General features: G+C 41.5%; 1 protein-coding gene across 1 annotated transcript in view; it reads right to left on the reverse strand.

The window, feature by feature from the left end:
* PFDN1 (prefoldin subunit 1) overlaps window positions 1–17,882 on the reverse strand; it is a 56,679-nt gene that overhangs the window by 20,004 nt on the left and 18,793 nt on the right. Inside the window, exon 3 of the mRNA XM_070939152.1 lies at window positions 617–701. Within this exon, the coding sequence (XP_070795253.1) occupies window positions 617–701 (85 nt within the window). The remainder of the gene's footprint in view (window positions 1–616; window positions 702–17,882) is intronic.

A 17,882-nucleotide genomic window follows, 5' to 3' on the forward strand; every position in this document is an offset into this window, starting at 1 on the left:
TTAAACAGGCTAATTGGAGCAGCTTATATTATTATACTCATGTAACAAAGTTACTAACACGTGTTAATTTTTTGATGAATAAATTACTGAAGAGATAATTTTCATAGTTCTTTTGTTCAACTACATCACCTTTATCTTTACATACTGTTTGAATGAAGATAAAGTATTAGTAAGTCCACAGATGTATTTTAAAAAATGCATGGGGTGCACTTGTTTTTCACATAACTCACACATGTAAATTGTTTTACATTACCAGCATAACAAGAGCTTTTTCTAAACTTTCTCTGAGGATCCCGCACACAAAGTATTTTCTTTTGATTAATCTTATCATATGAACGATACTTAACGCTCTTTGAGATTATTAATCGCTTATATTTTATTTCTATAGAGTATTCATTTTATTCCAAAATTCATTCAAATAACTATTATCACCTTCCAGCAATAGGCAATCTGTAAGTAGATAATATACTATAGATGACTATAAAAAATACTGGTAACTGAAACTTCCATCCTGCAAAGGCACTTCATACAGATTAACCATATAGAATAAAGAATGCAAAATACATATATTTATACATATACATGCATACAATCACTTTAGATATTCCAAACGTACCTCCAGTTCCTTAATTTTTTCTTCTGCTATTTTTTGTTTTTCTAAGAGCTGATTGTGAATTACTTCTTTGGGATGAAGGATAAACCTACAAAAGTATGAAGAGAGAAGAAAACAAAACAATCCATTTTATTCAACATTTACAGATACAGATAAATGACCAAAAAAAAGTTCAGGGTTGTTTTTGTATATATATATATATATATATTTTTTTTTTTAATTTGATTTATATGCCGCCCTTCTCCGGAGACTCAGGGCGGCTTACAATGTGCTCAGCAATAGCCTTCATACTTTTGTATATTTTATACAAAGTCAGCTTATTGCCCCCACAAACTGGGTCCTCATTTAACCTACCTTAGAAAGGATGGAAGGCTGAGTCAACCTTGAGCCTTGGAGAGATTCGAACCAGCAGTAAATTGCAGGCAGCTGTGTTAATAACAGGGTGCTTTAAACCACTGTAGTACCAAGGCTCTTTTGTCTTCCTTTGAAAGAATATGTAATACTGTCTATGTAGCAGGAAATAATTAAAGATGACATGGATATAAGAACTGTTTATTTTAAAAAATTGCAAGTCAAAGGAAAAGAAAAGAAATTTCATTCAGGACAAACTTACAAAAAACGGAAAACATGAAAAACTATAAACAATGAAAAATAAAAAACAACAAATTTAGTAAAAAAAAACAATATTGGATATAGAAAAAATAATGACCAAAGCTTTATAAAGGAAACAGAAGAGGGAAGTTTTTTGAAACAGAAAAGGGAAGTTTCGGAACTCCACCTGAAACCAATGTGACCCATTTTTCTTATTAAAGTATGAAAAATTTCAGAAATTTAAAAATACATCTGCAGCAAATTCCAGATCAATGAACTTTTCCGTTGCTTCCTGACAAAAAAACAAGCATTTAGTCCAGAGTCCAGAAACAAATGAAAAAAAAAATACTAAAATATGCCTTTTTATCTTACAGCAAATGAGCCCCATTAAATATGTTATGTTTTTAACTACACTGTATGCACAATTATTAGGCAAGTGACTATTTTGACCATATCATCATTTTTATGCAATTTTCCACCTCCAAACTGTATAACCTTGAATGCTTATTGAGTATAAACGTATCAGGTGATGTGTATCTGTGTAATGAGGGAAGGTGTGGCATAAGATCATCAACATCCTATATCAAGGTGTGCATAATTATTAGGCAGCTTCTTTACCTCAGGCAAAATGGGCCAAAAAGAGATTTAACTTACTCTGAAAAGTCAAAAATTGTTAAGTCTTTCAGAGGGATTCAGCACTCTTGAAATTGCTAAGATATTGGGGCATAATTACAGAACCATCATGTTTTGTTGCAAATAGGGTGCAAGAAACATGTTGAGAAAAAAAGACACACATTAACTGCCAAAGATTTGAGAAGAATCAAACGTGAAGCTACCGGGAACCTATTATCCTCCAGTGCTGTCATATTCCAGAACTGCAACCTTCCTGGAGTGCCCAGAAGTACAAGATGTTCAGTGCCCAGAGACAAGGCCAAGTAAGTAAGGATGAAACCTAACCACCATTGAACAAGACACATAAGTTGAAACGGCAAGACTGGGCCAAGAAATATCTGAAGACAGATTTGTCAAAGGTTTTATGGATTGATGAGATGAGAGTGACTCTTGACAGACCAGATGGATGGCCCCCTGGCTGGATCAGTAACGGGCGCAGAGCTCCACTTTGACTCAGATGCCAGCAAGGTAGAGGTGAGGTACTGGTATGGGCTATTATTAAAGATGAGCTAGTTGGACCTTTTTTGGGTTGAAGATGGACTCAAAAACAACCCCCAAACCTATTGCCAGTTTTTAGAAGACACTTTCTTCAAGCAGTGATACAGGAAAAAGTCTGCATCTTTCAGAAGACTATGATTTTTATGCAGGACAATGCTCCATCACATGCACTGAAGTACTCCAGTGCATGGATAGCCAGTAAAGGCCTTAAAGATGAAAGAATAATGACATGGTTCTTGCCTTCAGAAGTTGTGGGTGCTTCATCACTGGAAGTTTTTAAGAAGAGACTGGACAGTTACTTGTGTGAAATGGTATAGGATCTCTTGCTTCAGCAGGGGGCTGGACTAGAGTCCCTTCCAGCTTTATTCTGATTCTCTTCTCACCTGACCTAAACCCTATTGAGAACATGTGGGCCCTTCTTAAATGGGAGATTTACGGTGAAGGAAAACAGTACACTTCTCTGAACAGTGTCCGGAAAGCTGTGTTGCTGCTGCACAAAAAGTTGATCTTCAACAGATCAAGAAACTGTCAGACTCCATGAATGGAAGACTTTTAACCATTAATTGAAAAGAAAGATGACTATATTGGTCAATGATTTGTTTTCTGAAATGTCAGAAATGTTTATTTGTACATTTTGAGTTGTTTTATTATTCTCACTTTAACAGATGCAAATAAAGGAGATGGGAAAATTTTCATTTTTCATTTAGTTGCATAATAATTCTGCACACTAATAGTTGCCCAATAATTGTGTGCACGTATTCTCCTAAAAAAGCCAAAACCTCACTTTTACTTTTTTAAATATTCAGGTTTGAGATGTATTAACATTTTGGATTGATTGAGAACACTGTAGTTATTCAATAATAAAATTAATTCACAAAAATACAACTTGCCTAATAATTGTGCACATACTGTATATGTGGAGACAGATCTCGAAAAGATCATTACCTTTACATTCATTGTCCATATCAAAATCTAAGCAAAATCTAGAATACTAATCTCTTTTATGGTCTGCTCAGTTTTAACAAGAATGTTTCAAAATGATACTATATTTCTATGAAGTAGACCCTGGATAATTTCATATTGAATATCTTCAATTTGGAGATATTCAGATCTGCTTCAAATCTGTAGCACATTTATCACAATTTTTTAAATGATTTTTTTTCATGTGTGCATTTATAACTAAGGCTTTTAATGTGGGTGGTTTCTGATCCAGGATGTATTTTTCTACACCCTTTAAGGCAACCATTCTGGAAAGCCCTCTGCAGCCAGATCAATCCAGAGCTCTGTTATCGGCTGCAGAGGGCTTTCTGGAAGGGCCTCTGACAGCAAAACAAAGGTTGCGGGCGACATGCGCGAGCGGCAGCAAGTGGCTGCAGAAGACGGCTGGCAAGGCAAAGCAGGTATTGGGATGTGTGAGGCCTGGTAAGTAGGGCAGCTCCACCCCCTGATCCCCTCGCCCCACCCCCTGCACCCAAGAATGGGTGGGATCTCTTTTTTTAAATAAAGTTTATTTCCATTTTTAAAAACCAATATTTTACATATATACATACAAAGTTATTGCAACAAATGTACACAAATATACATCTATACAAACACTACTGAAATCCATTTCATTTCCCTCTTTTCTTTCACTCAAATATACCATAAATTCCAACACTCGTAATAATCAAGAGTCTTTCTGGTTCCTAAGTAATTTCGTTAACCGATCTGCCTCTGCACATTCTGAAATTTTCCAAATCAATTTATTCTCTGTGGGTATTAATTCACTTTTCCACTCTTGCAAGTATAATATCCTAGCTGCAGTAGTAATGTGGAGGATCAAGTACCATTTTTTCTTAGTTATTTTGTCTGGTTTCATTCCCAATAAAAAAACCTCTGGTTTCAGCTCTATATTATAGCCTGTAATTTCCACTATCCGGTTCCAATATTTGCCTGCTTTGGGGCAGGTCCACCATTGGTGGTAATATGTCCCATTACTATTCCCACACTTCCAACATGCTGGGGAGGCTCCGGGAAACATTCTTGCGATTCTTGCCGGGGGAATATAGACCATATATAAAATGGTAACCATTTTATAGATATTTTCGTTGTAGGGGGTTGCCACAGTAAGTTTCATATTCCTGTTCCATATCACATCCCATTTGTCCAGATTTGGAGAAAATCTGAGATTCCTTCCCCAGGTAATCATGGTATCCTTAATCACCTCCTCACCTATCCATCATACCAAGAATTGGTAGCACCTTGAAAGTAATTTCTTTTCGGTTCCCAGTAAGATTTTATCTAGCTCCTGTAGTGATCTATAGATTCCCTCCTTTCCTTTGTCCCTTCTGACCCTCGACTGTATTTGGGCATAAGCCCACCAATCTACCTTCTTGCCCTGGTTCGTGAGCTCCTCACAGGTCTTCAGCTCCCCTTGGGGATCAAGCAAGTCTTAATAGGTCAATAATGTTTCCTTATTATATAATGCCGAGTATGTTATTGCCTCTAGTGAGGCAAACCAAATTGGGATCATTGAATAATACCTGTTCCTAACCCCTTCCCAAGATTCTAATAAAATTCTCCGAAGATAGTGTCTCTTAAAATGTCCACATTTCTTGTCCTCTCTCCATAGAAAATGGTGCCAACCTTGACACAAATCATAACCCTCCAGTGTAAGAATCCTCTTCCTATTTAAAAGCATCCAATCTCTAATCCAAGTTAAATTAGCCGCTTAGTAGTAAAACTCCCATTTTGGTAAACCAAATCCCCCCCACCTGGTGCCTCTTGAAACATTTTAAGTTTTATCTGGGGCTTCTTCTTCTGCCAAACAAATTTCCTCACATAACTATCTAACAATTTAAAGAAGCCACTATCGCGGGGGCAGTTTGAAATAAATAATTCCATTTCAGGAGCACGTGGGTTTTAATTGTGGCTATCCTACCAAGTAAGGAGAGTTGCAGGTGTTCCCACTTCTCTAGATCTATCTTTGTTTGGGCTAACAACTTTGTATAATTATCTACCATAATAGACGTATTTCTGGAGGACATCCAAACACCCAAATATTTTATTTTTTTCGTCACTTGAAGACCCAATTCTCTCTCCAATTCATTCCAACGATTCCATGTCATATTCTTTGTTATAATCTTCGTCTTCTCTTTATTAATTCGGAAACTTGCAACTCTACCGTAATTCTCAATGTCTTGGGAGTAAAACTAGAATCTAAGGGGTCCTCTACGATAAAAACCAAATCATCCGCAAAAGCCTGACTTTTATATTCTTCAGATCTCACTTTCAGCCCCTTTATTCCCTGATTTCTCCTAATTTCCCATAAAAGAGGTTCTAGTGTAAATATAAATAGAAGTGGGGACAGTGGGCATCCTTGTCTTGTACCTTTTCCAATTTCAATCTTGCCCGTTTCTTCCCCATTAATTAAAGCTCTAGTTAATTGAGTTGAATAAATCGATCTTATCACCCGTATGTAGTTGTCTCCAAATTCCATCCTGTCTAACAAGGCAAACATAAATCTCCAGCTGACCCTATTGAAGGCCTTCTGAGCATTAATAAAAATAAATGCTACTTCCTTATGCCAAAAAATCTCATAATACTACATTGCATCTATTATCGTCCTCACATTGTCTCTTATTTGCCTTTGCGGCAATAACCCATTCTGGTCTCTATGTATATATTGGTTTAAGAAATTTTTCATTCTCCCCGCTAAGATTGAAGTGAAGATCTTATAATCAGTATTCAGGAGAGATATAGGCCTGTAATTGTGAATCAGCGATAAATCTGTTTCTGCCTTGGGAATCAGGGAAATATAGGCTTCAGTCCAGGAATTTGGGATCTTACCCTCCAAAATAATTCCATTAAAAACTTCAGTCATATATTGTCCCACTGTCTCCGAAATTTCCTTATAAAATTCCATAAGTATCCCATCTGTCCCCAGAGTTTTCCCTACTTTCTGCTTCCCAATTGCCTCTTCCACCTCCTTCTCTGCAATTTCCCTATTAAATATTTGTCTTACTTCTTCTGGCACGTTTGGAAGGTCCAACCCCTCTATATATTTATCCATCTCTTCATCTGATCCTTCCTCTCCCTTGTATAAATCCATGAAGAACTTCTGTACAATTCCCTTCATACCTTCCCCATCTATTACCCATCTTCCATTCACATCCTTCAAACCATCTACTTTACTTCTTTCCCTTAACTTTTTAATTCTATAGGTTAGCCATCTTCCCCGCTTATTAGTATTTTCGAAATAGCCTTGTTTAACCCATCTAATTTTTTCAGCTATTTCCTCTTGGTCTATTAAATTTATTTTATGGCGGATTAATTTTTTTTCCTCTATTAATGCCTGATCCATTGGTTTATTCCGCAATCCCTTTTCCACCTGTCCTAAACCATCTATTAAATTTGATCGTTCCTTTCTTTCCAGCCTCCACTTCTTTATTGTGTATTTTATTACCAATCCCCTAATTAACGCTTTATAAGAATCCCAGTTATTTTGCAAGCTCGTATCTTCTTTCTTATTCTCTATAAAGAAATATTCTGTTTCTCTCTTAATCCCGGTCAAAACTTCCTCATCCTTCAGCACTCTCACATCCATCTTCCATCTTTTCCTTTTCCTTTTCTGTTGGCCCCTTCATGTTACAAGCAGAGGACTAGCCCAATCATTAACCCCAATCTCTATCTCGGAAACATACTCCCCTAACTGCAGTGTCATCCAGGCCATATCGATCCGCGGCCATGACTTATGCCTGGGGGAGTAGAATGTATATTGTCTCGTCTCTGGCTGTCGCTCTCTCCATATATCCCGAAGACCTACTTCTTCTCTCATCATAATTCCTTCATTTGGCAACCCCCTCCTATATGTTTTCTTCTCTCCCCCCGACATTTTAATACCCGGTAAATAATACAGGTTGTTATCTAATATGACATTAAAGTCCCCGATCAGGCAGACATGGTCATAGTTTAATTAAATCAGTTTTTTATGTATACCTTCGTAGAAAGACTTCTGGTTCCCATTCGGAGCATAAATAGTAACCAATAAACATTTCAATTGCCTTATTTCTAATTCTATTAACAATAGTCTTCCCTCTTCATCTTTAAAAATTTCCTTAGACTTTAAATGGTCCTTCACATATATCACCACCCCCCGTTTCCTCTTATCTGTCGATGAGAGGTACATCTTCCCAAGTCTTGAACACAGCAAAAGTTTCTCATGCGGTTTTTTTATATGAGTATCAGGTTTCGGTGCTATCTTGAATAAACTTCATTCTCAAGCGCAAACTCCCTAATGAATCATTTTTATTTTAAGAATAGCAGAATCCAACATTTCTGATTCAAATTGCAGCCAAACTGGCCCCTCCTTCCAACCCCCTCCTCTTCCGCTCTCCAACCCCAATGTCCCATTGGCCATCATGCAGATCCATCTCTACATCCCGGCACGTTCTTTTCACAGGAATGTAGCCCCCATCCTCGTCTCCCAGGAAACACTATCTGTAACATACAAAAACTAGGTAAAAGTTCATCTCAGCAATAAATCAAGCTTCTGCTTCATCTTGTTATGTCAGCGCTGGAAGAGAGCCTAATTTGGAACGCTGACAATGAGCTTCTTGAAGACAAGTAATATCATAATTAAGGTTCGCTATGTTACCTAGTATTTTCCTTCTTTTCGAGGGAATATTTAAACCATTAACATTCAATGAAATGAGTTGCACCTCTTCCCCCATCCCACCTTTCTTCCCCTCCTCCTATTAGTCCTATTTTCCTAATACCTTTTTCTTGGTTTGCTGGGTTTCTCTTGGTAGGACTATCTCTCTGCCTCCCCCTCCTTTTTCCTCCATTTTCCCCTCCTTCTTCCTTTCCTCTTGATTTCCCACACTATTTTCTTCCCGTAACTCCTCTGAACTTCTACTTTCCTCCTCCCTTTCTAATTCCAGCTCCAGTTGCATAGATTTAAAATTATGTTCATAAAATTCCTGGGCATCCCGGCGGTTTTCTATTTTCGCTTTCCTATCATTCCATGTGAACATGAGGAGGTTTGAGCATGTGCAAGATGGCGGCTGTGCCGCAAAGTGCTGCAATCTGATGGGGATGGCTTTGGGGCTCTAGGGGATACCACATGGGCGCTTGGTCACCAGCGACCCCTGGCTTGGTCGGATGAGCTCGGGGTGAGGGTTTTGAGACCTTCCTCGCCCCTGGGTGTACCCGGAGTCGGCAATGGAGAGCTGTAGCCGCGCCGCTCCGATGCGACTGAGGCAGGAGAATGGCAGAATGGTGGCTTGTCGGCAGCGGTGAAGGCGGCAGCGTAGCGGTGAATGGAAGGCAGCCCATTTGAAATCCACCCGCCCCACTCGGTAATCTTCTCAGCGGTGCTTTGGAGCCGGGGATGGCGGCGCTGGTATCAGTGGGGGTGGCAAAGTCAGCCGTGATATTTAATGGGGCCGCGGCACACCCCATTGAAGTACTGGACGCTGTTGCCAAACACCATCACCGGCAAAAAAGGGCTTGCTGGGGCGAAGCTGAGAGGGGTACAAGCGGCTTGTCTCGGGACTGGAGACGTGAGACCCCTTCACGGAAGACCTCTGGCGGCTGCAGAAGACCTGGAGGCCTCCTATGGCATTTAAAGAAGGCTGGGTCTGGAAACTGTATGTTACCCAGGAAGAACTGAGGATAGGGTTGATGGGCGACAGAGATGCGCTGATACCAACCCCCTCCCCTCCTCCCGGGTATTGTGTATGCTATGAAATGGGCTTACTATCTGCCCTTGACTAAAAGGGTTCTCCCCTCCCCCCTCTTCCTCCACTCCCCTTTTTATCGGGACTATTACTCGGATATGATCTTCAAGTATAAGACTACGCCAATGGACTATTCCATATCTGTCCCCGGATTGACTGACGGACTGATAAGACTTCTCTCTCCGACAATGGGTCAGCCAATGAAGCAACTGCTGTGGGGGTCTTTGTTACATCACGATTTCGCCACCGGGAGGAGTACTTTCCGATCTATGGTTGCTTGAGAGCCCCCCGCCGTGAGAGGGCGGGTTGGATGTCGTCCCCATTGGATTTAATCGTTAGAACCCCTCCTACTGTCATGAGAGGACAGTGGAGATCCCAGTGGTGCCTCACTGAAAAATGGTTGCATGCTATATCTTTTTGAAACTATCATATGGACCCCTGATTATGCTCCTTGCCTCCATTGCTGTACCCAGAGATGTATACGACACTGGATCTTCTTGCGCTGCGAGATTCCCCCCTCTTGCAGATGTGGCCCTCCTCACTATCAAAGGCCTACCTCAAGGACGGGTTTTGGGACCCAGAGAGGTGGCATGTGAAAACTAGGGGGTTGAGGGGTTTTTTATACAAATTTTTAGTTAAACTTTTAAGGGGTTCCGGAGAGGAGGGCCGGATTAGTATTCGGGCTGTGGGTATGGGGGATAATCCACTGAGGGGAAGGTCTGGCTGTGAAGCGCGGCGTGGGGGATGGGGGACCTGGGGTCAAGGGGGGGTTTAGAGCTTATCCGGATAGTATTTCGAACATCAATACTGTGGCTGGAAGGGGCAGATACGGCGGAAGCAGGGGGCCATATCATGTTAGGGGAGCACGCGCTCACTATCTACGAGCGGTGGCACGCTCCGGCCCCCAAGGCTCCACTCGTTCCCCAGGTTGCACAGACCCTCAGGACCCGGGCCTTCGGCTGATGTTGTGCAATACCAGGTCTGTAGTAAATAAAGCCCCCCTCATTTGTGATCTTATTCAGGAGGCGGGGAGCGGACCTGGCAGGTATTACGGAGACCTGGTTGGGCCAGGAGGGGAGGTTCCCCTCGTTAAAATGTGCCCACCAGGTTTCCATGCATTTCATCAGCCGAGGGCTCAGGGGAGGGGCGGGGGGTAGCGGTTATTATTAAAGGTCTTAGACCGAGGGAGGCCACTGTTCCTCAGACGGCTGGCTGTGAGTCCCTTCTTGTGAAGTGGGGTCATGGGCTACAGATGGGTTTGCTGATCACGTACCTGGCTCCCTGCCCCGTGGCAGCAGCCCTGCCTGAGCTACTCAACGTCATCGCTGCGGTGGCGGTTGACACCCCTAGACTTATGGTCATGGGGGATTTCAACCTGCCGTCCATGGGTGAGACGTCTGAGGTGGCTCGGGAGTTCATGGCTTCCATGACAGCTATAACCTGATCCAGTTAATTCATGGCCCTACCCACACGGGGGGAAACACGCTGGACCTGTTTTTTGTCTCTGGACAGTGGTTGAGTGATCTTGAGATAGGGGATATAGTCACCGAGTCCTTGTCATGGTCGGATCACTCCCTCCTTCACCTTGACCTTCGAACCACTGCACCCCGCTGCAGGGAGGCGGAGCCGGTAAGATGGTTCCGCCCCAGGTGCCTGATGGAGTCTGACAGGTTCCAGATGGAGCTTGGGCCATTCCCTGAGGCTCTGGCACATGCCTCGACTGGAGACCTAATAGCCGCCTGGGATAGGGCAGCCGCTGGAGCTCTGGATCGGGTCGTGCCTTTGCGGCCTCTGACCCGGCGCCGATCTCATCTGGCTCCTTGGTTTACTGAGGAGCTAAGGGAGATGAAGCTCCAGAAAAGACACCTAGAGAGCAGTTGGAGGGCCAGCCTTTCTGAATCCGACCGGACACTGGTAAGATCTCATTTTAAGAATTACCTAGTGGCGATAAAAGCAGCAAAATGTAATTATATTACTGCTCTTATTGCGTCATCAGATAACTGCCCAGCCGCCCTGTTTAGGGTGACCCGCTCCCTGCTCCACCAGGGGGTGCGGGAGGACCCCTTGGAGGGTAGAGCTGAGGACTTTGTACAGTATCTGTATGACAAAATCACTCAGATTCGGGAAGACCTGGACTCCGACTGGGTAGTTCCAGGGGGATTGACTGAGACAGGTCTTGAGAATGTTATCTGGGATGAGTTTGATCCTGTGACCCCTGATGTGGACAGGATTCTGGGCAGACTGAACGTGACCATGTTTGTTGGACCCGTGTCCCTCCTGGTTAGTGCTGACTTCCCGGGAGGTGATGCGAGGCTGGTTCCAGGGGATTATAAATGCTTCGTTGGGTGAGGGTGACTTCCCCGCTGCCTTGAAAGAGGCAGTGGTGAGGCCTCTCCTCAAGAAGCCTTCCCAGGACCTGGCAGTGTTGGCAAATTATCGTCCAGTCTCCAACCTTCGCTTTATGGCGAAGGTTGTTGAGTGTGTGGTTGCGCGACAGCTCCCCCAGCACCTGGATGAAACGACGTATCTGGATCCGTTCCAGTCGGGCTTCAGGCCTGGGTACAGCATGGAAACAGCATTGGTTACATTGGTTGATGATTTCTGGAGGGCTCGGGACAGGGATGCTCCTCTATCCTGGTCCTATTAGATGTCTCAGCGGCTTTTGATACCATCATCCATGGTATCATGCTGAACCGGTTGGAAGAGTTAGGGGTGGGGGGCATTGTGTTGCAGTGGTTCTCCTTTCTCTCTGACTGGTTGCAGTCTGTGTTGGCAGGGGGGCAGAGGTCGACCCCGAGGCCCCTCATATGTGGGGTGCCATAAGGGTCGGTCCTCTCGCCCGACCCTTGTAGGGTTATTACTTTGTTCATCTGTATGGTTTTTGAAAATGCAGTTAAACATAATTGCAAACTTCAGCAGTTCTCATCTTTGAGCAGTGAAACTAGCATGTACAAGGACACAGGATGAAACAAAGTATAATCTGTAACATTTGCTGCTTGTATTATTCATGCATACGTGCATATTCTCACAAAAACCAATGATGTAATTACTAACCAATTATTGTGCCTTGGAGATTTGTTAACCAATAATAAAGTAACACGCATAGTAGGTGAGAACTGAGAAACTTAGAAACTATATAAACTATGTCTGATGCTCAATAAAGTTGCTGTTGATTCTGCTGTTGATTCTGCTATCCATGGATATTTTCCTTTCACTCATCTTCAGTCTCCGGGAAACAAATGCAACACCTTTTGTTCAACATTTATGTAAAGCTGCTGGGCAAGATCATCCGTAGATTTGGGGTGAAGTACCATCAGTACGCTGACAACACTCAGCTGTACATCTCCACCCTGGATCACCCCAATGATGCCCTTGAAGTGATGTCCCAGTGCCTGGAGGCTGTGCGGATCTGGATGGGGAGAAACAGGCTCAGGCTCAACCCATCCAAGACCGAGTGGCTGTGGTTTCCGACGTCCCGATATAGTCAGTTGGCACCATCACTGACTATTGGGGGCGAATCGTTGGCCCCCACAGAGAGGGCTCGCAACTTGGACGTCCTCCTGGATTCATGGCTGTCTTTAGGAGAGCATTTGACCGCTGTGACCGGGAGGATTTTTCATCAGGTTCGCCTGATTTGCCAGTTGCGTCCCTTTCTGGATCGGGACTCCTTACTCACGGTCACTCATGCCCTCGTCACTTCCTGCCTGGACTATTGCAATGCTCTCTACATGGGGCTCCCCTTGAGGAGCACCCGGAGGCTCCAACTGGCGCAGAGTGCGGCCGCGCGGGTGGTTATGGGAGCGACATGGCGTTCCCATGTAACACCTCTCCTGCGCGAGCTGCACTGGCTCCTGGTGGTCTTCTGGGTGCGCTTCAAGGTTTTGGTTACCACCTTTAGAGTGCTCCATGGTTTAGGAGCTGGTTACCTACAGGACCACCTGCTGCCACAAATAGCCTCCCACCGGCCGGTACACTCTCATAGAGAGGGGCTCCTCCGGGTGCCGTCGGCCAAACAATGTCGACTGGCGGCCCCCAGGGGGAGAGCCTTCTCTGTGGGGGCACCTACTATCTGGAATGAGCTCCCCCCGGAGATACGGAGGATCCCGGATCTGCGCACCTTCCACTACGCTCTTAAGACCTTTTTATTCCATCAGGCTGGGCTGGCGTAATCTTTTCCTTTTTTCCCTTTTTAAAATGTAAATTTTAATCTGTTTTAAATTATTGGGGTGTTTTAAATCTGTCTTGGGCCAAATTGTTTAATTCGGTTTTACTTTGCTTTTAAATTTTGTATTTATGTGTTTTATCTGTGGCTGTTCACCGCCCTGAGTCCTTCGGGAGTAGGGCGGTATATAAATCAAATAAAATGAAAAATGGTTATTTTTCATTTGGTATCATGGGTATCATATATCTCAATACAGATAAACATATTATTACTCCTAGTTATTACATTTCATTTTCATTATTTCATATTGTTTACACATCTTTTACTATCGCACTTCAGTTCTAAATCTTTTTGTTCTTTCATATATCTATACATATGTACAGATTACATACTGTGTTTCCCCAAACAGTAATACCTTGGCTTATATATTTTTTGAACCCTGAAATAAGTGCATGGTTCTTTGATTCTCTACTTCCTGGAGACTTACTTTTTCTATGATCTGCTTTAGCTATTTACTTATCCAATCCTTTGCCTTCTTCAAGTGAAATCTGTAATTTATTCTTAGCAAAAAGTTGCAATGATGAGATATAGTTTTTACAAAGCAAAAAAGAGACCAGCACTACTTACCCTAATTACACTGCCTGTCTTATTATATTTAATACTAGCTGATAACCCGGCATTGCCCGGGTATTTATTGCTGGCTCCCCCCCCCCGGTATGTATCTCTCTCCCTTCTCTCCCCCCCATGTATCTCTGTGTGTCTGTCTCTCCCCCACTCTCTCTCTCCCCCTCTCTGTATTTCTATTTCTCTCTACCCCCTTTGTATCTCTGTCTCTCTCCCCTCGCTCTCCCCTTCTGTATTTCTCTCTGTGTCTCTTTCCCCTCTATTTCCCCTCCTCTCTCTCTCTCTCTCTCTCTCTCTCTCTCTCTCTGTGTGTGTGTGTGTGTGTGTGTGTGTGTGTGTGTGTGTGTGTATCTCTCCCCCCTCTTTGATTCTGATGTGTTGGGCAGGCCACAAGGCACTTTCGCACCTTGCGCAGCACAGTGAACTTTAGCGCGCTTCACAGTGGGGTTCCCTCCTTCTCCTGGAGCCTATTACAACGTGGAGCAACAATGCAATCCTGCCCCTCTCGCCCCTAGCAACAGGATGTGGCTTACAGCTCTGAACCCGAAGCGGCGGGAGGGCTGCCTTGAGTGCAAATGTGTTGCAAAGGCAACTACAGGATCATTTCGCTCCTGCATTAAGGCTCTGACCATTGCCTTGCCGCGTCCCCAGTCTCCCCCCCCCCGGCAGCTCTTCAGCCGAGTGCAGTGGGCGTGAGCTCTAGCTCGAAGTGGCAGGAGGCAAAGGTTGCCTTGAGCACAAATGTGGCATGAAGGCAAGTACAGAGCCGCTTCAGTCCTGCACTAAGGCTCCGGCGATCCTCCTCCTCCTCTCGTGACCCCTGGCCCACTGTGGTGGGGCCAGGAGGGTGCGCCGTTACCATGGCAACTACTGTGCTGTATAGCAGAATCCATTTTTTAAAGAAAAGTTTTATTAAATTTTTCTTTTACATACATATTTTATGAACAGAGTATTGACCGGGTCACATCTTTTACAACTTATAACATAATTATATATTGATTTTTACAACCTATTCCAATCTTTTTTGTTTTTCCAAGATACAACTTACATATTTCATTTTTGCCATATTATTTTTCTCGACTTTATCTTATCTTAATCTCTTCTTATACATAATATATAAACAGTATCACCATTTGCCCTTTAAATCCTGATTTCTTAGCGTTACTTCAATTATTTAATCTTATTTCTCCAATTTATAAAGTATATTGAAACACTTTAACTTAATTGATCTTCCACATCATATCTTATCTCTTCTTAATACATAATAATATCACTATCCGCCGCAATATCACTATCCGCCGTTAATTCCTAATTTCTATTATGGCATCAATTAATTATTGCTTCATCATTTACAAGATATTATTTCAAAATCCTCATCACACTTTTTTTTACATTTCCATTTTGTATCTTAATTTCAATTATTCAATAATTTCAATTATTTTCATAATTAAACCTAATTACCACTTCATATTTCATCTGCTATTCCATTTTATAATACACAGTATACATATTTACTTTTTGCATTCACAATTACTAATATCAATACAGTTCCCTCAGATCTACTAATATATACATTATTTCCATTCTTCCTTTCCACTATTCTTCCCCTTTTAACCATTTTCTCTTGGTGTCTCCAGAATTCCATTTTTAAATAATTTTCTCCCTTCATCCCATTTTCTTATCTTCTTGCTCTTCTTTTTATTTTTATATTTATTGTGTCTTTTCTCCTGAATCCTTTCTCTGGCTTTTGAGTCCATCACTCGCTTAATTCGTCCCCCACTGTTACCTACTCTTTTCCCATTTCCTTCTCTTCCCTTAGATTGCTTGGGGGGGGGGAGAAATATTCCCCCCTATCCATTCTTTTCTTGCCACTGTAAATCCCAGTGTAATCATCTAACGTTTTGCTTTCAATTCTTTCTTCAACTTTGTTTTCTTGTTTCTCATTTGTTCTTTTTTTCCTGTTTTATATACTCTTAACAAAATTTCTGACTTTTTATTGTCCTTTATTGATTCATACACATTTTTAAACATCTCAATTAATTCCTCACACATCCAAGACTCCATATTGTCTACCTATCAACAATCTTGCTGCTGTTATCATATACAATATCAATTTTGTTTCATCCAATGTAAAACCCTTAACTATACCCAATAAAAACAGTTGTGGAGAAAATTGAATTTTTTTCTTCAAAACATTCTGCACGACCCACCAAATTTTTATCCAAAAAGCCTTAACTTTCCTACAGGTCCATCAAACATGATAATACGTAGCATCCAAACATTCACATCTCCAACATTTTGGCTGAACATTAGGGTACATACATGACAACTTTTTGGGATCTAAATGCCATCTATAAAACATTTTATAGAAATTTTCCCTCAGGTTCTGCGACTGTGTAAATTTAACATTCTGAACCCAAATTTTTTCCCATGTTTCCAACATCACTGGTTCTTCAAAATTTTGTGCCCACTTAATCATACAGTCTTTAACTAATTCAGTTTCTGAGTCCCTTTCTAGCAAAACATTATAAAGCCTTTCGATATGCATTGGACCTTTCTCTTTTATATGTCTAACCAATTCTTCCTCATGCAACATAATACCAGTTTTTTGGTCCTCTTTCCATCTCAATTGTAATTGATTATATTGTAACCATGTTAGATTAATCCAGTAAATACTGGAAGAATGAAGTTTTGCCCACTATTGAGGAATGGACTTTGAAGATGGCCAGTTTTGCAGAGATGGCGAAGATTTCAGCATATTTAAAAGATTGTTCACAAGAGACTTATGAATGGGAATGGAAAAGGTGGATAGAATATGTTCAGAACAAATATCAAACTAGAAAGTATCAAATAGCTTTTATTTGAAAATAATGTATTAGAAATATTTTAATGTAATGAGGTAAAGAGAAAAATTATACAGGGGGGGAGGGGTTCAAGTCTACATATAAGTGTTATATTAAGGGTTCTTTATGAGTATGAGTATATTATAGGGAAGTCTGGGGGGAGGGGAGGGTTAGGGAGGGTTAGGAAGTTTGGGGGGGGAGGTGGGGGGGGGGAAAAAGGGGTGAAAATGTAATTGTAAAACTTTTGCAATAAAAAAAAAAGACTCCATATTGTCAGTTTAAAAAATTACTGGTATTTCAACTTATGTTAATTAAGATTTAGGTCTCTTTTTTCTTTCCAGCTAATATCCAGTACAAATGTTTGTCCAATCCACTCCAATTTAACGCTTTATTATTGTCCACCTCCTTTAGAAGTCGAGACCAAGCCGCTTAAGACAAAACAAATACTCCTTAAAGTTTCTCACAGCTGTTATCATGATCAAGGTCACTGTAATTATTTCCTTGAATTTTAAGGCCAATCATTGTAGTGCTTTCTTTCCACCAGATGTCTCTCTCCCAATCCACAATTCTCAAAACAAAAAAAGTATCCAGTTTACACAAGTACTTTAAATCCACATAAAAAATACTTTCTCTCAAATTGCTTTTCCTTTTATTGTTTTTAATTTCTCCAAATTCAGTTTTAAATCCAGTTGTAAAATTTCCTTTCTTGGGCTTTAATATTTTTACCTCCTCTTTGTTCTTTCTTCAAACTTCAAAACTGTCAAAATTATTTCAAATCTTCATTAAAAAATAACTTTCCCTCGGGTTTCCTTTTCTCTTATTAGTTTTAATTTCTCCAAATCCAATTTTAGATCCAAATATAAAGTTTTATTTTCTGGGCTTTAGTACTTTAACTTCCTCTTTGTTCTTCTCCCTCCACTAAAATTCCCAAGTGCCAATTAGCTGCTCGTTTCCTCGCCTGGACCTTTTAATTTTTTTTTTTTTTGAAAAAAAAATTTTTTTTGAAAAAAAAATTTTTTACCTGTGAGTTGGCCAATCACTCACCCGGTATCAATACTCCGTCCAAACACTGCTCCTGCACAAAATCTTATTCCAGTTGCCCCAGCTTCAAAGTGGTCATTTTAAATGGCTGCCGCCCCCGCTGCCAGATCGAAGAGCTG

This window comes from Pituophis catenifer, unplaced genomic scaffold (assembly GCF_029215685.1).
Source record: "Pituophis catenifer annectens isolate HBS135680 unplaced genomic scaffold, rPitCat1.0.hap2 SCAF_3, whole genome shotgun sequence".
Classification (NCBI taxonomy): domain Eukaryota; kingdom Metazoa; phylum Chordata; class Lepidosauria; order Squamata; family Colubridae; genus Pituophis; species Pituophis catenifer.